This window comes from Malaclemys terrapin, chromosome 11 (genome assembly GCF_027887155.1).
Source record: "Malaclemys terrapin pileata isolate rMalTer1 chromosome 11, rMalTer1.hap1, whole genome shotgun sequence".
NCBI lineage: Eukaryota > Metazoa > Chordata > Testudines > Emydidae > Malaclemys > Malaclemys terrapin.
Genome location: NC_071515.1, coordinates 67,769,365 through 67,797,298, shown reverse-complemented (window position 1 = coordinate 67,797,298; position 27,934 = coordinate 67,769,365). Strand labels below are relative to the sequence as shown.

Below are 27,934 nucleotides of genomic sequence, written 5' to 3'. Positions count from 1 at the left end.
GAAACAAGAAGAGCACTTGGACTCTGAGGGGGCTCATCTTTTTTCTTTGCTTCATCTGGCACACTTTAAAGCTACCATTAAGGCAGGACTTTCACCCAAGACAGACCTCTCCAATACATCTGAGCTTAAGATCCGTTTACATGGGACATGGTTTTGAACTCAGTTCTCTTGATCCCCAATTATCAGTAGAGAGGAACAAACTCAATGGGATTAATTTGGGTTTTGCAAAACCTTATCAGGTATATTTTGTTTTGCAAAAGCCAAATCAGAGATTATTTGGATTGGAGTTCCAAATATCTGAATCCCTGGATTTTGCTAGGGGCGAGGAGGGTAGATAATAAGTGCTGGCACATCTCTAAATACCAAGTGAGTCATTTTATAGGCCCTAGTTGAGATTTTTAATATGGCACCTATCTTTATAAGGATTGACGCAAAACTCTGGTCTCAAATATGCTCTAACCTTGTTCAGATCTGAATACTGGGATGTGAGTCCAGCTCTAATTTAAAACAGAAGTTGCATCTCTAGTCCTGAAATTGTGACATCTCAATCCTTCCCATGATAACAGGCTGTAAAGTCATAAACGTAGGGTTGTAATTTACAGTGAGAGCCAAAAGGAGGAGAAGCCAAGTGTAGAGAGTTTGGAACAACTAAAATAATCCCCTCCTGGCCAGGGGGGGTTGTGAATTCTGTGAATTCTGGGATAGGATCCAAGAATTTAGATTGCATTAGAGGGATGCCAATATAGTGTAGATATGATTATTGAAGCTTATAGGTGCTGCATAAATCATTATTAATTATTTACATTCATGCAAATAACATCTAGGAGCCTAGTCGTGGATCAGAAGCCCATCGTATTAGGTGCTGTACAAACACAGAACAAGACAGTCCCTGCCCCAAGGAGCTTACACTTCAAATTGTAAGACGAGGAGACAACAGATGGATACAGACACACAGGAAAGTACAAGGAAACAATTAAACGAATATGGTTAACATGATAGGCAGTGGACTCAGCACATCAGCAGCCTAAACACTGACAATTTTTTATAGGAATCAATGCAAAAAGAGAGAGTTTTTAGGCGAGAGATTTGAAAGTGGATAATGAGGTAGCTTTATAGATGTTTATCCAGAACTTCTTTTGGGTGTGTGGGGCAGCATGGCAGAAAGCATGAAGGTGTTTGTTTGAAAATTTAACAAGTGGATGATGGAGGCTGATATCATGGGCCAATCAGTGGCAAGCATGTCCAGCTAGTTCGTGAGTGAGAAATGCTAGATTGATAGAGCGGGGATTGACTGTGAATACAAGCACAATATGTTTGACGTGATAAAGAAGGGGAAGCCAGCAAACGGATGCAAAAGAGAGGAGTGACACGGTCAAATTGATGGGATAGGGAAATGATCTTTGCAATAGCATTCTGAATGGTTATGAGTTTGGCAACATTGCATCTGTGAAGGCCAGACAGAAGGATGTTGCAATAATCCAGATGTGATGTGATGAGACGAGAGTTATAGCTTCATGGATGGATCAGAAAGGCCGTATCTACTTAGAGATGTGATGCACAAAGAATTGGCGGGAGTCAAATGTAGGCCTGTAAACTGGATATAATTTTCAACTCAGACCTTTCTAGGTCCTCACATCCAGGCTGCATGACAAGCAGGATGATAGTGTTATCCACAGTTATTGGAAAAGGAGGTAGCGGGGAGGGCTTGTCTGGGGGAGAAGAAGTTTAGGAGCTTTGTTATAGCCATGTTTAGCTTCAGCTGATGGGTGGACATCCACGAGATGATGGCAAAGAGACAGGCTGAGATTTTAGTTTGGACAGGTCTGGAATAGCGAGGTAGATCTGTAAATCATCAGCCTAGGAATGGTAGTTAAATGGTTTGCAGATGAGATTACCCAGAGATAAGGTGTAGAGTGAGAAGAAAAGGACAGAGAGCTGGAGGAGGATTCTCTGAAGGACATGCTGAAGGAACAACTAGAGAGGTAGGGGGAGAACCAGGAGAGGACACGGTCACGGAAGCCAAGGGAGGACAAGATGTCAAGAAGAGGAGCATGGTAGATTGTGTCAGAAGCAGCTGACAGATCAAGGAGGAGGAGCATGTACCTCAGTATCAAGTCAATCTTTTGATTTAAGCAGCTCCTAGTTAAATGGAAGACAGCACAAACCTGGGCTCAGATTGAACAACCTGGATTAATTCATGATTTTCCCAAAAAATCCCCCAAAAGGGAGATGTGCTGGTTTCATGTGAGATTAGCTTGGAGTTTTTCTGGCGTTGGTTTGAACCCAAAGCTCAAAGTCAGAGAGAATGAAGCCCAGTGAAATGAAACAAATGAAAAAGCAAACGTATGTGAATCCTGGTGCCCAAAACCACATTATGGAAAGCTCTGATATTAATACACCTTCTCACCAGCTTCTCATCTGAGCTGTTGCCAGACTTCCTTAAGCATCAGGAAGTAGACACAGCTGTACGCAGGATATGAGACTTGACAGATCAGTTTTCTTGACCAGGTTAATAACCAATTCTCTGTTTTCTTCTCTTTCCAAAGATCTTCAAAGAAATGCCATTGGGTGAGACACTATTTCTCCCAGACCTCACCACCTCATTTATTCACCCGGGGCTAGATCCTTATCACTATCCCAGATCACAGCTCAAGTAACCAGCAAGGAATCCCCTCCAGGCCATGGAACCATTCTATGGTGGCCACTAATGCGTCAGAACTGCAGTAGTCTCCACTTCTACTGCATCCCCATGGATTGCTATAGTTACAGCTCCACCTCCCCTGCCCACTCTTTCCCTTCCCCCAATTTTTTGCTGTGAGCTAGGACACAGGAAGGCCATGCAGACAGCACACAGGGAGTCAAGATCCCCCATGTGACGGGTCGGGCCCTTTGAGGTGTCACCTGATGTGCTGGGATGCCACTGAGTCAGCCTATTTTGCCAGCCTGGGTCCCCTTTACCTGGCCTTGCTGGGTTAGGCTCACAAGCCTCTTCCAGCCAAGCACACAGGCAGGGCCACACCCAGGCTGGCAGAATAGGCTGACTCAGTGGCATCCCAAACCCAGTTTATGTAATTTCTAACTGGGGGTGGGGGCAAGAAATTGTGCATATCTCCCTCTACATTGAAGGAGGGGGCAAATTTCATAAAACCTTTGGGTTTGTATCTCTTACAGAGAGTGGACACCAGAGTGTTGGGGCAAACCCATAAGGCGGAATCTTTCCAGAGCTGATCTCTGTCTCTCTGTGCAGCTGGATGTGGTCCTGCCTGACAGAATAGCACTTGTTCCTATGTGGACAATGTAATGTACAGGCTGTGTGTGATTCTGCCTTTTAGTGGCTGGACCCACAGAGAGGATCTCAGACCTGCTACAGCTACAACCCGAGGGAACATTCTTCTAGCCCAAGTGATAGATACCTGTATTTTTGGAGATGGAGGACCAGGCGCATGTTTGATTATGCATAGAAATTGTCTCTGTTATTGATTGATTGACAGTTTTCAGAAGTGATGTAGGCACTTTACAGGAGCATATGAAAATATCATTCCTGGGAACACAGTCCATGGATTATTTACATCAGAGCCATGCACATCCTTGCTCCCAAATCCTCTCAGATAAAACCAGAAGGATTTTTGTTTGGTTGTCAAGTTATTTCAGATTTAATTTTTAGAATCTAAACAAATTGTGGATTGGCCGGTGTGTTGTATTAAAAACTGTGTTAAAATTGTAGGCTGTCACTTTAAATTTCAGGATATTTTTCTGGTCCTGCTTGCAGGCTAGGTTCTGTGGGCTAGAGGGCTCTGTAGGGACGTGTGCAGACTGACTGCTGTTAGGCCCTGATGCAGCCAGCCCACAGTAAGGGTGGGGGAATTGTGCCTCTCTGTTCGGGAGGAGCCTGTTGTGGGGTTCTTGTATGTTATCATGCTGAATTCTAAGAAAGAAAGTGGAGTTACGTTCCAGCAAGAGTATTTATATTTTTCTCTAACTTCTGTGTGTGTGTGCCATGAACATAACAGCTGGAAAGCAGACCATGGCGGGCTACATCGTTAATTTCAGCAGTGTGGTTAATTAAAATGTCAAGATACAAGAGGATAGAGGATATGTGTCTCAAATGAAGGGTCACACCTGTGACCCTGATAACTGTGCCCCAATCTGTGAAAATAATAAGAATACCATCAAAGGCATAGAGCCATGGTTGCATGAGGTTATGACACAGAAGGAGGTTAAAAATTAACTCCAAGCCAATGGGAAATTGTTTACCATTTGTGTTATTGGTTGACCCAGAACTAGAGTGAATGCATTAAGGGTTCTTTGGTTTCTAAAGGATATTCCTGCTGTTGAGAAGTGACAGTACCACCTTGTGGCTGAACAAAGACTTTGCCAAGTAGAATAAATGAAAGTCACTGCGCAACACTGTAAAAGAGCAACATAAAACAACTATGACAATTTATAACACAGATTTAATAGAGTCTATCAAAAGAGTAAATGGAATGGAAACAGCGAAGGAGTTTCCTTGGTGGAAATCATCATTGGGTGGTATTTCATTTTGCTTTGGTATGTCAGAGAATCAGGGAAATCCTGGCTACACCATAATGACAGGTTTCAGAGTAGCAGCCGTGTTAGTCTGTATCCGCAAAAAGAAGAACAGGAGTACTTGTGGCACCTTAGAGACTAACAAATTTATTAGAGCATAAGCTTTCGTGGACTACAGCCCACTTCTTCGGATGCATATAGAATGGAAATGGCAAAACTCCCATTGACTTCAATGGAGCGGGGATTTCAAGTGAGTGAAATGCTATGAAAGCGTGAAGGCTGAGATTTGCAAAGCTGCCTAAACAAATTCTCACTAAAGTTAATGGGTGTTAGCCTCCAAATCCCCTAGGCAGCTTTTTAAAATCTCATCTGAAACTTTTAAGACATTAGCAGATTATTGTTCTAAGCAAATCATTACACATTTTCTTTTGCCCTTTTTCACCACAAAACATCCAGAATTTTAAATCTGCTTACCTTCTAGATACATACAAGGAAGCTTATGCAACTTTTGAAAGATAAAATCCTTTATAACTGGAAGGAATGAAAATCCTAAAAAGAAAGTCCTTGTCTTGTAAAATAATTTAACCTACAATGACTAGAGGTGGAACACATGCATTGTTTGATTTATAGTTAGTTAAGTTACACACTCTCTTTTCATATTTATTACATTTAACAAAATAACATGAAGGGTTAAAAAAAACAACTAACAGCTAATCTGAAAAGTAAGGAATTCCTGCAAGGGTCTCTGTAAAGGTAGCTCAGAGCTCCGGTTTAGTTACCTTGTAAAATTAACCAGTAATATAAAATATTTCTCAAGGGACTGTCAGATATTTTCCAGAGATTCATCCATGCAATTCACTTCCTCTTCCTGGTTACACCTCAGATTTATTTGTAGGGTAACTGCAGGAATGATCTTATTTTTTAATCAGTCTCACTTCAGAGGAGACAAGGTGAGGAGAATGGACATCTAATAAACTGTGCAGTAAAACAATTGCTCTTTGAGACAGGTGGGGATTGGCTCTAAAAACGGGTTTGAGAGTCTTCCTCCTCCCACTCTCCAAAAAAATGTAACAAGCACTATGTTGGGAAACTATTAATGTCCCATTAGAAAATTTATTACAGCACGCATTCTTTACTGCAGTGCTTTGTCCATGCTGTGCTTACTAAATAATGGTACCTATCTTTATTGCAGTGTGATCTGTTTAGCACGGAAATAGCAACTTCAAGCTGCTTTTCACCAGGGCCAGGCAAAACCCCATTTTTAACTATAGTTGTGCTTAACATGGTTAAATTAAAAAACACCAGGTATAACACAGATTGCATTGGGATTTGATGCAATTGGGGAATAATACTAACTAAAAATTTTGCTTGTTCTTTAATCCAAAGGCCCAAGTACGCATGGGGGGAAAACAGAATAACCGTGTGCCAATATCCTTTTACCCTGTGGTGGAAGGTAAATTTCTGTAATTGGCTTTTAAAAGTGTGTGAATGTTTTTAAAAGAGTTTTAATGTTTAAATTGTGAGTCAGGGGTCTGTGCAGGACATAAGTGTGGAGTTTCGTAAAGTATATGGTTGAAAACTGTTGGTTTGGTGTGTTTCAAACTAACAGGGTTTTTTACTCTGCAAAATGTGATGTGTTTTTTAAAATGGGTTGTTTTAAAATTAGTGTTTAAATTGTTGTTGGCGATTCAGGGGGCCTATGCTAGAGATAACTGTGGGGGTTTACAGTATTTTGTTTCAAAACAGTTTGGTTTTTATTCTGCAAAATGTGATGTGTTTTTAAATTGGGTTGTTTTAAAATTAGTTAGTGTTTAAATCGTTGTTGGTGATTTAGGGGGCCTATGCAAGACTTAGTTATGATGCGGGATTTTAAAAGTATTTTATTGCACACTTTGTTTTTGGGTGCATGGTGGAAACACGTGCTTGTATTAAAAAATGCCTAGGTTTTAGAGAAACACTAGTGGAAGAAATAAACCAAAACCTGTGTTTGTTGTACAGCCTGAAATGGATTTTTTTGTTTTAAAGCTCTGACTTTTTAAATAGAAAAACACCCAAATGGAGTATTTTATTTTTTACGTTTACAAGACAGTTTCATGTGTTTTATAATAATAACGTTGTCTGTTCCAAAGTACGTTCAAAACATGAGAGATCTTTAGACCAGAGGGTAAACAACCTCAAAAGAAAAAGGAAAGAGACAGCTGGAAAGGAAAATTCACCAGCATCAACGGCTGATGGATGGATGAAGCCCAGTAGATATATTTTGCTCATTGGTTTGGTTATTTTATGAGGTTTTGTATTTTAAGCAAATACATAGGAGTAGGTGAGAAAGATGGTAAAGTTAAGTTTTGTAAAATGTTTATTTGATGCTAAATTGGAACATCTGTTTTTCTTAATCAGGCATGGGCAGCTCTCCTGATAATGTTATAGTCAGAGTACAGGGACACCTCCTCCAGAACTGCCAAAGAACCAGGAATCTGCTCTGAGACCTCTAACAACAACAAGAACAACAACGCCAATGCAAAACAGCACAAGAGCGCAGACGAAGCATCAGGACAGTCCAAAGCTTGTATACGTCAAACTCAAGGACAAAACAAAAGACTCTGGTAAAAAGCAACCACGCAACCACAACTCCAGTTCCTCGGCGGTCAACACCACACCAAATCCTGAGAAAATGGTGAGTGAAAACACACATTCACAAACCCGGAGCGTGCACTTTAGGGGTTGTGAATAAAAAACTAAGGACTGAAAGCTCCTGCAATGCTGGGGTATCTGAAAATTATTACAAACCATTCTCTCAACACAATAAGCTCGGTACAGCTCTTTGGTATTCTAAAAAGATTTGGGAAAAATGTGACGCTTCGTTCAGAAAGCTAATGAACGCTGTATCTTCAGGGAAAGAAAGGAGGACTGGAACTACATCAAAAATCCAAAAGCTCTTGGGGGTGACTTTTTGAAAAATACTTCAGTTTTTCCACAGGGTGACTCTGAACAGGCGTGACTAGTTGTGGAGGGGTAAAAGGGGCCTCCTCAAGGGTACATATCAGCTCAGGCATAAACAGAAGGGGGGACAGCATTTGGGGGATAAGCGGATGGCTGCCCAAAAGTTATGGGCCAGGGTCGCTGTAAAATTTTTTTAAAAGGCTAAAGAGGTGATGAGGAGAAAAAAAACCCAAAAGAGATGTCCCCCATTGGAGGCTCTTAGACTGATGTGTCTGAGAATGGGGAGGTGGAATCTGACCTGTGAGGTGGTGGTGACTCTCACACAGAGTCTGATTTGGAAAATTCCCCAGAAGGATCTCTAGACAGGTCCTTGTCTATTCCTGATGATCCTCCTGGTGGCCCCTTGGAGTCTGACTCTCAAATAGAGTCTGACATAGAAGACGCAGCTGATGGTCCCATAGAGGAACCCCCAAGTAACCCTGAAAATGCAGATGCAGACCCCCAAACAGACATGTATATGGAGTGAGTGAGAAGTTGGCAAAAGGAACTACCTAGATTTGGGGATTTGGTGTATTGTGAGGAATTTTGTTTTGTCAGTCTTGAACTAATAAATTTAGCTCAGCAGGTCGTTGAAGGCATACACAGGGGGATACAGTTCGTTCTCAATGACGTTAACAGTAGGGTAGCCTCTGACGATTACATTCAGTTACGTTTAGAGAGTCGTAATTTAACCAACCCTTTATTTTCGGTAAGAAGAACAAGGGATGAGCTGTCTGCTAAAGACTTCTTAAATCAGACCTCAAAGCTGTAATAGAGTAGTAGAGAAATGCATGTCGATGGGACGTTGTGCCTCATTGTGACAGTTGTAAAAATCACAGGCGGGAGTGGCCGTAGAGTTTTAAATTCTATCCTCAGTAGTCAAATCATCCATAAAAAGAGACAGTGTTTAGTAGACCTGACATACATCGATACCAATCTGTGTTTTGCGGGCGGATTCTTGGCCGTCATGTCCGACTGTAAACCCGCAGATGTGGAACTGTTAGATGGGGCAAGAAAATTGCATGAGAAACTGGGGTGGTCAGATAAAAAAAAAAGATTCTGCTCAGTGACGTAGTAACGTTTGACAGCATTTAGGAGTCAACATACAGGTGGTGCTTTATGTGGCGAAAGGTGAGTAGGGTTTTTTTAAAACGGGAGGCCCGGGGTACCACAAGACTTTTTTCATCCTGTTGCACAATGAGCATTATTATGGGATTCTGCGTGTGAAAAAGTTGCTTGGTGTGAAAAATTATTGTGAGTTTTGCCACACAGTGTACAGTCACGACCCCTCTTTCAGGTATCGTTGCTGCCCCTGCTTGAGCGCGACGTGCTCAGACAGTGTGGGCGTGCAGCTGAGGTGTCCTAACTGTAGAATGTATTGTCGCTCCAAAGAGTGTTTAGACAGACACGTCGACTGTGCATCGAAAAAACAAGTCGAATGCCTGTCTAAAACTGTGTGATAAGTGTCAGTCTTACATGGACAAGGGGCACAGGTGTAAAGGGAGCCATTGTAAGCAGTGTCAGGGTTTGATCACCGGTGATGTAGACATAGGGTGACCAGACGTCCCGATAAAATCAGGACTGTCCCAATATTTAGGTGTTTGTCCCGCATCCCGATATTTCGCGGTACTCCGCTATTTTTTTGCTCCTCCGGCAACTGCCCACCCCATGTGTCCCGATATTTTCTTCCTCTCATCTGGTCACCCTATGTAGACAGCCCAAATAATTGGAAAAGTATATTTTGTACCATTTTGAATGCACGCAGGAGACGGGGTTGCATAGCTCAATTACATTTTTGCTGTGTCCCTAAAGCTGGAAAAATCCTGGGAATTTAAGGGCGGTGAGTGTCTTTCTACTTTTGTTAAGACCTTTATTGGCAAAAAGTTCCAGGACTACATGTTCCTAGTGAACAATTCCAAGGTTATGATACATATTTTGTCATTAGACAATTGCTGAAGATAAAGATGTGCATAGAACGGATAACTCAGGGTAGTAAACAAATGGGTATAGAAGTTAAGGCCCTGGGCATTCGTTTTATAGACGCTTTAAACTTCTTGCCCATGAAGCTTAGCAAGCTCCCGCAGGCAATGGGGTTTGAAGGTTGCAAAGGGTATTTCCCACATTTTTTTAACACTTTAGAAAACCAAAATTACGTGGGGCCTATGTCCGGGGAGGAGCACTATGGCATAGACAGCATGATGCCCAGGGAGAAAGCATCCGAAGAAGTGGGCTGTAGTCCACGAAAGCTTATGCTCTAATAAATTTGTTAGTCTCTAAGGTGCCACAAGTACTCCTGTTCTTCTTTTTAGGGAGAAAGCAGAATTTCTTGACTAGAATCGGGAAAACAGATATGAGATGTTTGACTTGTAGAAAGAGCTCGCGTATTATTGTCAGCAGGATGTCAAAATTTTGAGACAGGCCTGTATCCTTTACAGAGAAGAAATCATGAAGGTGGGAGAAAATGACAGAGATGGGAGATATTGTAGAGAGAGGCCCTGGTAAATTCACAGAGGTAAAATTGTGCATACATCCTTTCCGGTACATAACGCTGGCATCTGTCTGCATGGCTATATATAGGTTTATGTTTTTGCAGCCTAACACAGTAGCTCTTCTTCCTCCAGGCAATTATCATGGGCAGAAAAAGAGATATCTGACCCCCTCTATTCAGTGGCTGTTGTATACCACTCACAAATAAAATGTACAGATATGGCATGCTTTATAGGGTGGGGAATTACAGGTAGGCCCCTACTTTCTAGACGGTTATGCCGTCGTTGATGGAGTATGTACAGTCTTTGAGTTTAACGAGTGTTTTTTCCATGGCTGTGTCACCTGGGACGGGACAACTTTTGGGTTTCTTTATTACAAGATGCAGCTCAAGACCGACTATCTGAAAAGTCTTGGTTATGTAGTGAGGACCCTCTGGGAGCACGAGTGGGAGGTGATGATAGAAACAGACAGGGAGCTTGCAGATTTCTTAAACAAAGCCCAGCTGCCTCAGCCTCTCGTGCTTCCGAGGCTTCCGGGGGTGGTGCTGAGCTTTGATTGGAAGAGGGCAGTAGGGGGAACTCTTAGGGGGTAACATGACCCTCTTCTGGGCGGGTCACCCTGCCCTGGAACTCCCCCTGATTGGTCAAATCTGCTCTCGGGGAGGTCCTTTGTGGCTGAAACCTATCCTGATTGGTAGAGGGCGGTGGGAGGAATTTTTAGAGGGGTCACACAACCCACTTCTGGATGGATCACCCTGCCCCACAACACCCCCTGATTGGTAAAATCTCCTCTCACCCTACGGGGAGTGAAACCCATCCTGATTGGTAGAGAGTGGTGTGAGAAGTTCTTAGAGGGGTCACATGACACCCTTTGCTTCTGGTCATGTGTCCGTCTTGACCCCAGAAGTAATAACCCGGGGGGACAGGTCTCAGGGTGACAGGAGGGCGGGGCCTGATAGGTCAGGGGCGGGGCCTATGTTTGATTGATGGTATGCCCCTTATACTACTTATATTGATACCTGTATTTACATTCGTTTCCCGTAGTAAAGTTTGCAAAGGTCTTTGAGATGTAAGAAACTATATAAATGCAATATTACGTCATTATAAGTGAAGTTTAAACTCCATTCGCTCTATTTTAAGTAGCATTACATTTTTTAAAATATCAAAATGTAAAGGAAGTATGGGAGAGGAGAAAATTACTGTGTATGTCATAGAGATGAGCCTGACTCTAAGACACCAGGTCTGGATCTCAACTTTCTAATGTCTCCAGTCTGAACACCAAATGCAAGCTCCCTAATCCAAATATTGCACCCCTATATTATGGAGTGTTTTGGTGCAGGATATTGTTTGTTCTGATGCCTTCGTTTGTGATTGTGGGCTTTCTCAGGTCCATTACTATAACATAGACGAGTATTTTTAAATAAATTAAGAGCTGCATATTTTTAACTTACCTGACTACAATGGCTCCATGTAAATATACGTGTGCATAATGGGGCAAATTCTAAGGTGAGGCATAAGATCAATTAGACCCCCTTATTATATCTACTCTACCAAATGTGGAAGGAAGTCTATGTTAGTGTAACTTACATGTTGAGGAGTCAGAAGAAGGTGCAAGTTAAAGGAGTCTCCATCCTAGCTCCTCAGAAGGTGACTTACACCAGACCCCCTTACACATTAGTAGAGTGGATGAATGAAGCTGGTGTCACTGAAGGCATAGTCTTGCTGAGGTGGGATTCCACAGGTATCACTAGTGGGGGACTATACTTTTGCCTGCAGAATCTCAGTTACTGGCAAAAATAGAAGAGGACTGCATCCAGATTCATTCTCAGATCCCAGGCTGATTTGGCAGGCTGGGCAACTAGAATAACCTTTCGAACTAAAAGCCAATAATCACAAAACCCCTCAATGTGGTTTTCCCAGACACATACTTTAAAATAGCCAAACAGAAAACAAATCCCTCCCAATTTGCCTTTTATAACTACACACACAGTTGCAGCCTAGATCAGATGTTTATGGCTGAGTCTGAAATCCTGAAGAATAGGGGTTTTAAAAGAAACTCTGACAGACCCTTCTAGCACAAGTAGTGGATGCTGTTGCTGCTGCTATGAAAGTTAACTTGAACTGCAATTAAAATTCCTCGTGTTCAAATGACAGGAACATCTGACAGCTCTTGCAGTCTGTCTTGTCATTGACACTCAAATATCTGTTGTATTATGCTCAGTAAGTTTTCATTAAAGAGTAACTCATGATTCAGCCTTCAAATATATAGTTCAAATTCCTATGATTTGCTTTGCAAGAAAAAGAGGATTTTCATAATTATTTACATTAATGTTTTTAACAGCCAACAGATGTATGTATATTTAAAAAATTCACTGACCTCACTTAGGTTAGAAACCTCAGTGGACAGTCTTTTGCTTTACTTACCAGAAGACATAATATTTTTTAAAAAAAATCACACACTCTGAAAAGACTTTAAACTAAATTAAAATAATACATCTGTTCACTGAGACTTTGGCAGAGAGAATGAAGGCATCCATAGATATTGACTGCATAGATCAGTAAGTTCATTTATAGGTCTTCAAGATGCAGACTGATAGATCTGAAGATATAATCCCCATGAGTCCTAAAGTTATTAACCAGAATAGTTTGGAGTATTATTTATCTCCTAAGTACTATTTCTGCTATTTATTTATTCTGTTATTCTTAGGTATAGCCCAGCATTTCCATACAGCCATAATACTAACTAGAATATGGAATACCCATGGAAAGGTCTAAAAACCTACTGTCATGTCTGAACTTCAAATAGTCCATCAGTTCAGTATAGGACCGTTGTTTCCTAAGCTTCTCTGAACCTCTTTGGTCTAGACATCGGGCTCGAAAGCTTGCAAGATCAGTCTGCGTTGGCAAGGTTTCCAGCACATCTTGGATTTAACTGGGTCAGAACAGTATGGTCAAGATATTCTGGACCAGTGGTTCTCAAACTTGGGACGACGCTTGTTCAGGGAAAGCCCCTGGCGGGCTGGGCCAGTTTGTTTACCTGCCGCGTCCGCAGATTCGGCCAATTGCGGCTTCCACTGTCTGCGGTTCATCGCTCCAGGCCAATGGGGGCAGCGGGAAGCGGTGACCAGCACATCCCTCAGCCCATGCCGCTTCCTGCAGCCCCCATTGGCCTGGAGCGGTGAACCGCTGAACAAGCAGCGGCCCTAATTTGAGAACCATTGTTCTGGACCATCTACATACGGTCCTATTGAAGAACAAGAGATGAAGCAGCAACAAAAAATGAAAAGTGTTCAGCTTCTGGTTAAGGTACATTTTTTTTAATTGGAACCTGTCCACAGGTCTCTACCAAACCACCACTCACTGTTGCTTGTGTTTCATGGTTTAAATATGACCTGCAGTGTGTGTAGAACAGTGTTGAAGGTTCAGTCCCTGGCTGATGTTGGAGCCCATCCATCTGTGTCACTCCCTTCCTGCAGCTACTTGGACCATTCTGTGTATGCCTACACAGCAAAGAAAAACACACAGCTGGCCCATGCCAGCTGACTTGGGCTCAGGCTGTGGGGCTGCTTCACTGATGTGTAGGCTTCTGGGTTCAGGCTAGAGCTTGAGCTCTGGGACCCTCCCACCTCACAGGGTGCTAGAGCCTGGGCTCCAGCCGGACACAGCAGTGAAACAGCCTCAGATCTCTACCAAACCACCCCTCCGCACAGGCCAGCCGCAGGTATCTGGTTTGTGTAGATACGCCCTCTGTGGTCTGGTCCTTCTTATGACTCATCCAGAGAGCTGAGAGGCTGAGAGCCTCACCCCTCCTAGGGAAACAAGAAGTACAAACAAAAACCTAAAGCCTTAGTGACCCTGAACCAGGTCTTCAGCCCCAGTGTAGGCTCAGTAGTCCTTGCTCCTTTCCTCTTGAGGCTTACACTGCCTCTCCTGTAGGGGGGTTGCAAGGGAACCCAGGCCCACACTCTCCTCTGGGTGATAAGCAGCTAGGGTCTGTTTCTTATTACCTCTGCTAGTTCCCTTGGCTGTTTCCTACCTTTGCCTGTTTGCAGGTGTCTCTCCTGGAGCTGTGCTCGCCACTCCTCTCTCCTTGGAGCTTCTTCTCTCTGTGCAGCTTTTCCCAGTTCGTTGCTGAGTTTTCTTCTCAGGATGACTCCCCTCTAGCAACCACCTGAAACCCCTGTTATCCTCTCCTTTCAGGACCAGTTCCAGGGTAAAAGCTCACTGCTGTAGCTCTCTTCTCTCAGTGTTCTGCTTTTGGCCCCACACTCCTTCCTTGATAGAAACCACCCAGTCTGGCTATCCCCAGATGGGTCTAATCCTTAATTTCCTGTCTCCCCGTCCAGGTGTCACAAAATGGACTAATTGGGATCTCGGCTGCCAGTGTGGGGTCAACCCCAGATGGCCAGTTGTCTGGTGTGACTTTATCAGAGGACATGAAGTGAAACTAAAGAATAATCATTCAAATATTGAAGCTTATCAGAGAGGCCCTGTGAAAAATACAAGAACCACTTGGCACATCTTCTGTTCCTCACAATTGCCTGGCATCCTTCCAGTCAAATATTGGTTGCTTTAGAACATTTAAAGTATTGAGGAAGTGCAAGGTTGCATACAAGTGTCGTAGGTATCAGCAGGAGCAAACCTGTGACCTGTAGTCCCCAAACCAAAAGCCTCTACACTCTGAACTAATGGAGAACTTCCTTACCTGGGAGAAAGTAGCAGACTGTTACAGGCATATGGGGCCAGCCAGAAGAAGGATAGATGATCATATACCCAGGACTGGTATATCACAGAAACATTAAGAATCCAGGCTGGAATTTTCAGAGGTCTATGGGAGTTAGGCACCCAACACCCATTGAAAGTCAATGGCATTGGGTACAAACCCCCTAAGAAGCATCACTACATTAAGATTTAACCAATATTTCTAATTTGATCATCTGAATGTGAGGTGGGCACAAACCAAACTCCTGGATCCAACCCCCCTCTGCCTTTTGGGGTGTTCAGAAGCTGTACTCAGATGCCTACAGCTAACTATACTGCATTCATCAGTGTAGTATCTGAGCATCTTCAGTTGTGCATTAAGTAACGTGACTAACATCTGTCCTGTGTTTGTTCTCTTCTCCTTTCCCCGGGGGAGAAGTATGTGCGGTGGAGTGTTTTGTTTTGATTTTTTTTAAATAACACACATTGCTATGTATTTATATTAGAGAGAGCAGATAAAAGAAATGTGCCTTTCACTTAAAGTGGAAGGGGTGGGGTTTGTGGTGGTCCTTAATTCTTGTGGGAGCTCATTCAGCATCTCGCACTAGCTCCTGAGAAAACTGTCTCCTGCACAGATGAGCTTTACCCTTACTGTAAAGAGCTCCATCATGGCAGAGTTTCATCATGGTCTTCATTCTGTGGCTTTAGTCAATCTTTTTGGTACCCTGACCTCACACCATTGAGTGCCTGGAAGAGAGGGACTGAAACCTTGAACTTGATTTGACATTCTATGGGAGCCAGTGTAGGGTGCAGAGGACAGTTCTGATGTGTGCAAGGGAACCCCACATCTCTCTGAACAGCATTATCTGAAAGTTTATTGAGCAGGTGCTGTGTTTAATAGAACACAAGTTAGTTCATATGTCCCAAGAACACAAATCACAAACCATAACATTGTAATTCAATTAAATTATACTTTATAGGCACCTAACCTATTTAAATATATATACAGAGTTTGAAATGCTAGCGCTAATCATTAGAGTCATTAATTATCTGATAAATTACACAGTAAAATATGAATTAGGTATTATTTTTTAAAAGATTTACTGAACGTAAAAAGACAGTGAAATCGCATGATAAACTAAAAATAATAAGGGGAAAAAAAGCCAAGTAACAATTCTTTTCAGGAAGCTTAATAGAAATATGCTTTATGCCAGCCTGAGGTCCAGAGAAGCTGAAAGTGATCACAAACTGCATGTGATGGGAAGCTATAGCTTTGGTAAAAGGCACCGTTGGGAGGTATTGGCCCTGCCATTGTATGAGGAGGGAAGTGTAAATGGGTTCAAACCAAAGCCCTGGCTCTGGCCACCAGACTCTGGCCTCGATCTGGGTCTCATGGAACTGAAGACCTTCCAACATGAAGGGGATGTGGCAAGCAAGAGTTGGAATCTGAAACCAGATCTTTTATTTTTTGTTTTATAGTAACACTTAGGGGCTCCAGTTGAGATTGAATGTTCCCAAGACAGCGCTATCTATTTGGAACCCAAAGCAGTATGAAATCTGGGAGACTGTTCTTTGTAGCCTGGACTCACACTACTTTTTTTGTGTGGCAGTTTTCCATGATGTTAACACATCTTTGCCCATGGTAGCAATGGCAAGGGTGCTGGTGCAGACCAGCACAGATGGCTGTCATCATCATGTCATCTGGACCTTCTCTGAACAGGGTTAGACAACATGGTGGTTAAAATGCTGGTGCCCTGTACATGCTAGCTGTCCCACCACTGCTGCCACTGCTAGAGCTGCATTGGTGAGAGGCTTCCTGAAAAAATCTTGTGTACACACAATCTGTGATGGACAAGCCCATAGGGTCCTTAAATACATCTCGTCCCCACTTTAATTTTCACTTATTTAAGCAGATTAGTTATACAGAGGTCTCCTTCAGATTGTCGTCTTCATTTAAAAAGTCGTCTGCAGAATTTGTAGTCATTTTAAGCATTTTAATTGCCACCCAACCGAAATCCTCTGCTAGGTGAGGAAGCTGCAGAACCCATCTACATGGTCTGTTGTCATGGCTCTCCTATCTCTTCAAGCTGCCAGTGTCTTGTTCTGCTTAAATTCAGTATTTGCGCTGAAGCCTGAAGCCATCACCCCTTGATGACATTTCATACTAGAAAAAGCAATATGAATACGTTGATGGGACAGAAAATACAGTTCAGTGTTCATATGTTCTACTGAAGTAGCCCTTCCTCAGCCTAATTTGAGCTTTGATGGAAAACAGAGAGTTTTGGGACAATTATTTTTCAAGATAAGTGAAAAGTTAATATTCCTGATAAGCTAGGAAAGTCTGACAAAATCACTATTTGGCTAAATCAGATCAAGGGATTGTTACCTGAAGTAATTAGATACTTTTTATCAGCAGTTTTTGTATATTACACAACATAAAACTTACCATGTTTCTCAGATTCAGGGAGAAGGCCTCAATTCAGCACAAGCATGTGCTTAAAATTAAAGCCCTTGTGCAAGTTCTTTACTAAATAGGGACAGTTTGCTGCATCAGGGCCTTACTGAGGTGGATCTAAAATACTTTTTTAAAAGGCTTTGAATATTCAAGGTCCGATTCTGCACCCTGTATCCAGACAAAACTCCCAGTCACTTCACGGGGGTGTTTTTCCTAAGCCAGGACTGCAAAATTGGGACGCCAAACAGTTAAAAAATATTTTCTTCCTAAAAGGGGTGTGTGTGTGTGCGGGGGGTGGGGGGTGGGGAAATGACACACAAAGCATAGAGACTCTGAAATTACACATCTGCCTGTACTACTGATGGGTTATTTATGGGGTGCACGCAGGATACAGCACATGACTTTTATTGATCGCTATGTTCTTAATGTGTTTAAAACTGCCCCACCAAGTGCCACGGTGCAGAGCAGTTCTACCGCTCAGTATAAAGAGTCAAAATGCTTCTGAATAAAATCCAGACAGTGCATCCCAACGTGTCAGAAAACACCCTCTAGCATAACATGTCTGTGCTTGTTGGGCTCCCCTGGTGAGGTTCTCTGCTATGCCTCTTACGGCCCTTTAAGCCCTCTTCATGCCCTCCAAACCCTGGGCTGCTCTGGGGGGTTGGAGTTGGGGGCTGGAGTGGAGTATAAATTAGACAGTTCTGAGAGCTTGTTTAAGTTTCAGCAGCCTCCTTGGGCAGCAGCCCTGCATGCTGTGCCCTCCCCCCGACACCCTTTCCCACCACTGAAGCTCTACCCACAGCACAAAGGCACCAGGGCTTTTAAAGGGGTCCTCAGAAGGCAGCCTACAGCTGTCTTCTCCAGCTCCTGTGATGGGGTGTGTTCCCAGGGCTCGATCAAGGGCTTTCAGATCCACCACTCCATCCCTTTTACCCACTATACAGGGACTGGAGTAGAGGTGAGGATCTCACACTTTCCCTACATTACTAGGGTTAAAATATACCAATTCAATTAGTCATGTATGAATCACCTACCTCATCATCATCATAATCCCTCTCAGGAAGTTTCCTTGTTGGTGGTCCCATCTCATAAGGGTTGCTTATCTCAAACCCTCGGTTGACTTGAGCAGCATTGCTAGTCTGGATTCTGGGAAAGATTTTGTCATTTGCAGCAGAGTTGATGGCAGAAATATGTCCAGGTGTGTCTCTTTTATTTGAATAGTCCTCTGTCAGCAAATGCCTCTTCTCTGGACTTCTTTGGCTTTTATTTGCTCTTTAATTAAAAAGAAAATGATCTTTTCCAAGGCTTAACTTTTTAGATGTATCTTGATCCATCTAACCCCCACTCCTTTCTTATTTTTCACACTCTCTTGTCCCCCTTTTTGAAATATTCAATGAGAGTAATTATTGGTGCACGGGCTGTGTGCTATGACATCACTTGTTACAAAGGCCAGACAGGGCAATTTATAAAGCAAGCCCCCAAACTTCTTATTACAAATATGGTTTAAGGTGCCAGGAGGGGCAGAGATCAGAGAAACTCCTTTCTATATTGTCATAGGAAGAGGGAATTCTCCCTGACACAACACGAATTGCACTTGTAACTGTGTATGCAAATAAGAAACTGGTATGTTAATTTATACCCATTACAAAAGCTACTTTCATACATGCAATCAAGAAGCTGTATATGCAAAATATGCATGTAGAATTGCTGATTGTGTGCACAAATGCATATCTTGCATACACACCCAATCGCTTAAAGCCATGTTGGTGAAATCCACCCACTCTTGGAAGGTCCTCCACCCTGCAAATGCCACATTGTACTCCTCCAGGAGTGGGCAAGGGTAGAGTGACTATGCATGAGTGGCCTCCATATCTCCTGCTTGGCAAGTTCATAGGCTCCATGGCAATTCAAAATAGGCCAGTGCACAGGGAGCTGGGCTGAAGAAAGGGACCATTGGGTCTAAGCTTAGGCAGATCTGGTGGCTGGGAGCCCCACATAAAAGATGCAGAGACAGCTGTTGCCATTCCAGCCTGTAGGCTGGAGTAGTGGCTGATGGGGTTGCCACCTCTGAGGTACAGAAAACTGCAACAGGCCTATTAGTTAGTATGCCAGAGACCCAACTACCCCACTATCATGCCAGGGCGCAGTGCAGGAGGTACCACCTCCCTCTGCCACCCATGCTAGGGTGAGGGACCTGCAGCCCCCAAGCCAGGCCCAGCCCAACCCCTCTTCTTCCTGCAGCCTCAAGCACTCAGACTATGCCCCCACCTTCTGCTGCTCTGAGCCCATGACCCCAGCCCTGCTGCTGGACACCCCAGGTTGGTCCCCTGTCGTCTACCTGGTGGGTTGGCTTAAGGACAGGCTGGCCCTGCAGCACACCAGCCTTCTTGTTATTGCCACTCCCTGTCCCTCAACCATGAGTTGCCCGTGAAGCCAGTCCTGTCCCGCCTTCTGGAGCTCACTCTCATTGGCTTCCCGCCGGCCATCCCTGGCTGCCCACTGGGGCTCAGTGCAGATGCAGCCCCCATCCCTGAGAAACTTTCTGACAAAACCCAGGACTTTTACTGTCCCAAGAAGACTTACAGATTTTCCATGACAGCTACTTCAAAAAAGGGATGATTCTGGGAAAACTTGGATAGGGGGCAACCCACGTGGCCAAGGAAGGCCACAGAGGTGCTGAATTGAGCTCCATAGTCTGTCCCTGGGCTCAGGGGGTGGAGTCTGACCTCCCTTCAGGCTGTGGATTGGGGTGGAGATATGAATTTAGAGGTTTTAAGCAGGGGGAGGGGGTACATTTCAGCCATATCTGCATATTTTGGAAACAGACACCCAGGGCCAGATTCTCAACAATGTGAGCACACATTTCTCATGACAAACTATTAGAGTGACACGTTCACAGGGACAAATACCTAACTTTCATGCAAAATGGTGGTACTGATGTGTCCCACATAGACAATTGCATTGGCAGCTTTAAAAATCTGGCCCCTCTTTTTGAAACTAGCCCATTCCGTAGAGCTTAGCAACCTCCTTTGTGTTCAAGCGCCTAGCAAGCAACTATTTGTACCTCACTGAAGTGACAACAAGTCCTGCAATTAAGCCCAGGATAAGAGCCCCACACAGGACAGCCACAATGATAAGGATCAACAAGGAATCTGGAAAGAGAGAGATTAAATATTCATAGCAAACATGGTATACAAGGGAACCTCTCCTTTACTACAACAAGAATATATTCTGGAGTAAAATAGATTCTGTACCATCAAAACATATCTGTCTTTCATGCTATTACTCTTGGGGCAGTGCTTATGAGATGGCCACCATCGTGGATTGAACCAGTCTGCTTCAGAGCTAAAAGCATAAGCTGCTATAGTTTGAGCTAAAGCTCAGGGATAACTGTAGCACCTCATATCCGCTGTGAATCTGCAGAGGGAGACCCCACAACACCAACTCACCAGTGGGTTACATACTTTCTCAGCTCAAAGGAAGCTCATTCAAAGCATCTGAGGCCCATAGCAGTTTGAACCCTGGATCAGCCCCCACTTACATGACATCGGCCATCTTATCTTGGCCAACACACTGGGGATTGAACTAGGAACCTCCAGAGCTAAAAGTATAAGCAACTACAGCTCGAACTAAAGAGCCAAACCTGTACAGGTAGGGATTATAACAACTCGTGTCCTCTGTGGATCTGCATGGGGGAGGGGGAGACTCTTTAACTCACCTGTGGGTTAGACTTGCCATCAGCAAACTCCTGCTCCTGCATTAGGCTCTGCTAGTAAAGACCCTTGCATGGGTGAAAAATTCTCTTGAAGTAAATGGTCCTCAGCACATGTTCCATACCAGCAGATCCCAGTGCAGGCTCAGGGCCTAAGGTTGCAAATTAACCTCTATTGCAACCTCCTATTTACACTTGCTTGTGCCTCTCTGACATATTTTCTTTTTGAGCTGAAATGTCACCTGTTTGCTCTCAGTGAAAGCCTGGAGTTTTTGGAAAGTTGGACAAAATCCCTTTGTACAGTTACAAATTATGGAAGGTTGGGAAAAAATACCCACTTTGGTAAAACTGAATTTTCTCTTCTGACTGGCTGCTATTTTCCAAATTTTGTTTGTGAAAACAAAACAAAAAAGCCCTGTTTTTCTACAGCTATCATCCCCCCCCCCCCCCCCCAAATACTGGTAATTACAAATCATTAAAAAAATGTTTTCGTTCAATTGTTTTTTTTGGGGGGGGGGCATGAAGGAAAGTTCCAACTAGGTCAGCTCTGAACGTTTAAATTTTTATCTCTTCACAGGAGAGGAATGATGGGCTTGTGGTGCAAGTATGAGCCAGACGGCCTGGGTTTAATTCCCAGGTCTGCTACAGACTTCTTATATGACCTTGGGCAAATCATTTAAACACACACTGCCTCAACTGACTTTCTAGAAAATGGGGCTCATACTACTTCATAGGGCTGTTGTGTAGATTAAAGTTTGTGAAGACACTATAAACTCCTCAGTCAAGAATCATTGCGTTGATCAATTTGGGGAGGAAATGTCAGTAGGGAAGTTCTCTTTTACACTTGCTTAGGATGACATTTTTCTAATGCTTTTAGTTGTGTAATTGCCTGAAGCACCGTGGAATAATAAAAACCACCTGCCCAACGCCATAGTGCTGCAGCTATGGTTTTTCTGCATCTATAGTGTGGAGGGTTTTTTTTTAAATTCACATGGAATTAAGCAAAATACGTTTGCACACCTCCATAAATGCTGCAGCTTCAGTTTCTGCTTTAAGATAGAGTAATCAGAAACTTATTTGCTAACTTTGGTGAGTAAAATAACTTTTCATTGCTCTTTACTCCTGCAGAGTCAGCACAAGTAAGGGCAGATCTACACTAGAAGTGCTACATTGGCACAGCTGCGCCCCTGTAGTGCATCTGGTGAAGACACTCTATGCCGATGGGAGAGTGCTCTCCTGTTGGCATAATTACTCCACCTCCGTGAGCAGCGGAAGCTATGTCAGTGGGAGAGCGTCTCCTGCCAACATAGTGCCGGTGTGAACAGTGCTTACGTCGCTGTAACTTGCATCGTTCACGAAGGTGTCTTTTTCAGACCCTGAGCGACATAAGTTAGATCAACCTAAGTGGTAGTGGAGTGCCCTCAGAGAGAGTGAACTGGATTCCATTTCCTCTTGCACATTATTAATGCAGTTGCCTCCTAAAATCCAATCACTTAGCTCTGTGCAGCTACACTCCAGGCAATGAGGGTACAAATGTTTACTCTGAAGATGGCGGGAGGAGGGGACTGTAATTGAGACTATCACTTTGCCCACACAACCTTTAGTACTAGTAGTGCTGTCGCATTTTGGATCATGAGTTTGTCTGTTAAATGTATATCTTTGATAGACACCATCAGGTATGTGGGTGAGTTGATGTTGCCTTCTAAATGTTATTGTTAGAATTTCCCAAGATTGTCTTTAAATTCATAACCTTGCTGTTGCATTTGTGCATATTTGAAGCAATTGGTTTTCTTAATTGTTTTAGAAAAGGCATTAGAAGAAAGAACCCAAAAGCCTTCTTAACAAAATTCATGCAGAGCATTCAACGGGGTCAAAAATTTCTTCCTCTTATAACACTGTGCTTATGCCTGGCCAGCTTTTCTGTGCTGTGTTAAAACTATTATTAGCCATTTCCCTAAACAATCAGGCAAAACATGCAAAGGTTTTGAGGTCTTAGAGTTGAATACATCCACAGGTTAAACATATACCAATTTAAGAATACAATTGGTGGGGGTAAGAGGAGTTGAAACATTCACACACAATGCACCGTGCACTGAATTAGACCCCAGCCAGTCACAGTGATTAAACAGTCATAAGTGTCAATTCTTCAGCAAACTTCTCTCTACACAGGATGATACTGTAGGCACAACCCCTGAGAGGCATGAGGGGGACATTTCTCTCAAAACAGTATTTTGCTATCCTGTAAGATGTTGAAAAATTGGAGAGTTTGCAGATAAGACCCACAAGAATGAAGGAGCTCAATCTGTTCAGTTATCAAAAAGACGATCAAAAGGTGACTTAATCATAGTGTATAAATACCTTCCTGAGGAGAAAATATGGGGTACTAAATGGCACTTTAATGTAGCAGAGAAAGGTATGACGAGAACCAGTGGATGAAGTTAAAGCTAGACAAATTCAAACTAGAAATAAGGCATGAAGGATTATTAACCACTGGAACAAATAAACAAATTAACTACCAAGGGAAGTGGTGGATTCTCCATCTCTTGATGCCTTCAGATCAAGACTGGATGGTTTTCTGAAAGACGTGCTTTAGTCAAACACAAGTTATTGGGCTCAACGTAGCCGTAATTGGATGCAATTTGATAGCCTGTGTTCTGTAATCATCCTTCACTGCTCCACGCCAATGGGAGCTGCTGGAAGTGGCACGGGCTGAGGGACGTACTGGCCGCCGCTTCCAGCAGCTCCCATTGGCCTGGAGCAGCAAACCGCGGCCACTGGGAGCCGCGATCGGCCGAACCTGCGGACGCGGCAGGTAAACAAACCGGCCCGGCCCGCCAGGGGCTTTCCCTGCACATGCGGCGGAACAAGTTTGGGAACCACTGATCTAATGGTTTCTTCTGGCCTTAAAGTCTATGATGCTTCTCTCCACATGGCTACAGGGCTCATGCTTTTTAACTCATCCTTTCCTAACTTTTTGTTGTTGTTAACGTGGTGTGTTTGCATCTCCATATGTTACTAATGCTCACTCTACTATTGCAAGGTCTGCTCTGCAAGTAAAACATTGCTGGAAATCTTTCCAATAAGTAAACATCAGAAACTCTTGTACTCACTGTTGCTACAGTTTTCTCCAGAGTAGCCCACATCACATCTAAACGATAGTAAAAGAAATGGAAACTGAGTTCAGACTATTCAGTAGATCAGGGGTCGGCAACGTTCGGCACGCGGCTCGCCAGGGTAAGCACCCTGGCGGGCCGGGCCAGTTTAATTTACCTGCTGACGCGGCAGGTTCGGCCGATCGCGGCCCCCACTGGCCGCGGTTCGCCGTCCCGGGCCAATGGGGACGGCGAGAAGCCGCGGCCAGCACATCGCTCGCCCGTGCCGCTTCTCGCCGCCCCCATTGGCCCGGAACGGCGAACCGCGGCCAGTGGGGGCCGCGATCGGCCGAACCTGCCGCGTCAGCAGGTAAATAAAACTGGCCCGGCCCGCCAGGGTGCTTACCCTGGTGAGCCGCATACTGAACATTGCCGACCCCTGCAGTAGATGGTCATGAAACAATGGAACACTCCCACCCACCACCATTTTCTCTTATTGATGGGTTTCATATTTGTCATCTTATCTCTAAATCTACGTAGTTTCTCTGTGGTGATTTGGGTGAGAAGAAACAGTTGAGGAACACCAATTTCCTTTTTAAACTAAAATTTCTTTGTCCAAGCTTTTCAGACATGTCTCCATTTTTGAAGTGCCCTACTTGATACACCTTAAAAGGGGCTGATTTTCAGAACGTGCTGAGCACCCATCTATGAAAATCAAGAGTCACTAGCCACTTCTGAAAAACTTGGCCTTTGTGTGTCATAGTCTTCCTTGGGCACCTGAGTGCCGACAACTCCTCACTTTTCATCCCAATGCTACCATTTTGAAATAAAACTTATGCTAGTGTCAGCATTAATTTTGCTGGTGAATGTAACAGTCATAGGAACAGCTGGATTGACAGAGAATGAGGAAGTTCTCTGTTTATCCAGAGGTACAGCCTGGGTAGTAGTATAGCTTCCCCACTCTACTCCAGTAATGAGTTTCAACCCTGTCCTGGAGGAAGCACCTCTAGAGGGAAACCCAAGCAAAATACCATAGGACTTATACTGGTCAGCACATGTGCTTCCCCTGGACCTCAATGGAAGTTCTGCCATGAATTTGAAGTACTATAGTTTAGTCTTTGTTGCTTACTTAATGTCATTTAATTTGTGCAGTTTAGGGTTGTGATTCTAAAAGCAATATTGTCAACGCCATCCTGTTTTAAATACCGTGTTGCCTTATCGTGATAGAACAAAGGAAGTAGCTGAGTACTCACTCCACGCAGTTTCCATCTTTGTTTCGGAAATTAGGAAGACATTGGCAAACTGGGGCACTGTTGCTATTCGTAACACAATGCATGTGATTTTCTTTAGAACAGGTGTTATCACAACCTACATTTTCAATGGGGAAAAAAAAGAGTTGTTTTAAAGAAAGTCTGAAAATGGATATTCTGATATAGAGGCTTAATACTTCAATATGCAATATTTACATTTTTAGTTAACACAGAAGAAGGTGGCAAAACACACATGGTTTTTCCTGTCTCTTTATAAACTCACAGAATTCTGATTCGCCTCTGTGCTGTGTTATGTCCTTAAGGGCTACAAAAGGATCTTTTAATAGAAATACACACACAGAAAAGAAACTTAAATACAGGCACAATAACAGAAGAAAAAGTATCATTGCTTGGTTCCCACCAGTCTGCAGCCTTGCCAACTCTTGTGATTTTATCACGAATTCTTGCAAGACTTGGTGTTTTCCCCAAAGCCTCAGCTCTTGGAATCAGTTAATTATATGAGAAATCTCAGCTAATAAAGCATGTTTCTAGTACTCGTGATTATGGAGAAAAGCTTAAAAACATGAAGTGAATGTCTGGTAAAGGCTCCAAAACCAAACAGCAAATAAGAACCCCAAATTCTTTATCTTCTGAAATCCCCTCGTGATTTTTGAATGCTTAGGATTGGCAATGCTGTCATGTGTGGCACAGTCACAATACCACCCCTAAAGCCCAGCAGGCAGCAGAATCCTAGAAAGAGGATTAGGGGTAGCTGGACTGCTGGCTAGCTCTGGGTCGTGGTAAGGCAATGGGCAAATCTCAGTTTGAGGAGGACCATAGGCCCCAAGAAAATCTGCGAACTATCAGGGAAAATAATAATACTGAGTCCCACAGGCGTGCTGGTAAGAGACAATATTTTATTCAATAGGTCCTGTCAAATGACAAAGACCTGCTATTTGTAAACCATTGGTATGCACGGTCAGGCTCCAGATTCTTTCAAGCCCAGCAGTCATGGTGGATTGACTCCTGAACGGTTTGCAAGGAGAGTAGATTGTCTACCCAATACTCAGCTGGCTCTGTGCCGCCAATACTGTGATTTCAATCATAATACGCATATGTTTTAAATTACTCATGTGCTTAAGAGCTTTGCTAAATTGGAATGGAATTACTTGGGATTAAAGTTAAGCACATGCTTAAGGCCACTGTTTCATCAGGGCTGCAGTGCCCAATTTTCAGAGCTGCAGATACTCAGTACCTGAGAAAATCCCCTTTTTTTCCCAATGGTGCTGACACAGTGCAACCAAGGAGGAATGAAGGTGGGGAGGGGAAAGCACAACCCATGATAAGAGCTTATAATGGTCACAAAGTTCTCACCTAAACAGCTTTTGTCTCGTGGGTTCTTCTTAGAAAATCCTGGTTTACATTCACACGTTATTCCATCATTTTCCTTGCAAGTAGTAGTTGTCTCATCACACTGATAAATGTCACATTGGGAAAGTGCTAAAAACAAAATTAAATATTTCAAAGACTGATCATAAAGTAAAATCTATAGTTAGCGGTAGCCTTTAATATGAAGCAGTGTGCCTGCTTAATAACCTATGTATTATAGTTAGTATTTCTGAATTCAGTTTTAAGGTATATGTAGGGTACAAATACCCCCGTCACCTTGAATTAACCCTTATAGTATTGGTGACCTGCCCAGCAACTGAACCATTCCCATCACAGGTGCTGATCTCTCATCTCTCCCTGCCTACAACAGGCCTGATCTGCCTCCCAGCCTAACCTTCCCCAATGCCATCCAGAAAGAGTGATGTTCTGCCCATACTTCAGCAAAGAGCTCTGTGAAAATTTCTTCCCTTAACCCCTTTTTAAAAAAAGCATTCCACCCCCTGCCCTCCATACGGGGAGTTGCTCTTTAGTGGAGACTATTGATGGATGTAAAGGTGAGCATACATCTAAGTATTTGCAGGATCTGGGGTTATATTTAATATGTAATACAGTGTTCAATTTATATATCACTTGAAATTGGGATAGAAGCTCAGACTAGGGGAGGAGATCTATAATTGATTGGGGTTAGAAGAAACTTCCCCTTTGGATGGGTTATTCAGTAATTTCCACTATGTAGTTTCTTCTACCTTTTTCTGAGACATTTGGTACTGACCACGCAGAGACAGCATGCTGCATTAGGTTCACTTGATTGTCTGAACTAGCAGAGCAATTTTTATATTTCTATATTATTTAAAATTGATTCAGGAAAATAAACCTCAAAATGATACTCTGAAAATAAATCTCTCAGGATTTTGTTTAAAGTTGGTTTCAAAAGCTATGGCTTTGTTTGATTTGCACAGCTGTAAGTGATGAAAAATGAGTAAATGGCACTAATAATTACTACGTACATCTTAGTTTAATTTTTCCATTTAGAATATTACAGCCTCATAAAAAAGGACTAGCATAAAATATTCTGTCCGACTCAAACTTCATAAATCAAACTTGCCGCACTGCTAGTGCTCAGGCACCCTGTGCACAGAAGGAATCTTCTTGAGAAGATAATTAGGCATCTTAAATTATTTAATAATTGACTATAAATAGAAGTGACTGAGCTGTAGATTTTAAAGATTCAGTTTTACAAAGCAATCTTAATCCACCATGACTCACAAGGAGTTCAAATCTATTGTAATTCAGGCAAAATTGAGTCACATACTAGGTCAGCCTCTGAGCCCTCCCCCAAATTT

General features: G+C 43.2%; 1 protein-coding gene across 2 annotated transcripts in view; it reads right to left on the bottom strand.

The window, feature by feature from the left end:
- Positions 1 to 15,546: 15,546 nt before the first annotated feature.
- The window catches only part of MUC13 (mucin 13, cell surface associated), a 45,162-nt gene continuing 32,774 nt past the window's right edge, over positions 15,547 to 27,934 (bottom strand). For both annotated transcript variants that reach the window (XM_054044173.1, XM_054044174.1), the window contains 6 exons: positions 26,577 to 26,702; positions 25,206 to 25,320; positions 23,971 to 24,008; positions 20,213 to 20,300; positions 18,183 to 18,420; positions 15,547 to 16,857 (listed from right to left, as the gene is read on the bottom strand). In XM_054044173.1, coding sequence (XP_053900148.1) covers positions 16,807 to 16,857; positions 18,183 to 18,420; positions 20,213 to 20,300; positions 23,971 to 24,008; positions 25,206 to 25,320; positions 26,577 to 26,702 — 656 coding nt within the window. In that variant the 3' untranslated portion in view covers positions 15,547 to 16,806. The remainder of the gene's footprint in view (positions 16,858 to 18,182; positions 18,421 to 20,212; positions 20,301 to 23,970; positions 24,009 to 25,205; positions 25,321 to 26,576; positions 26,703 to 27,934) is intronic.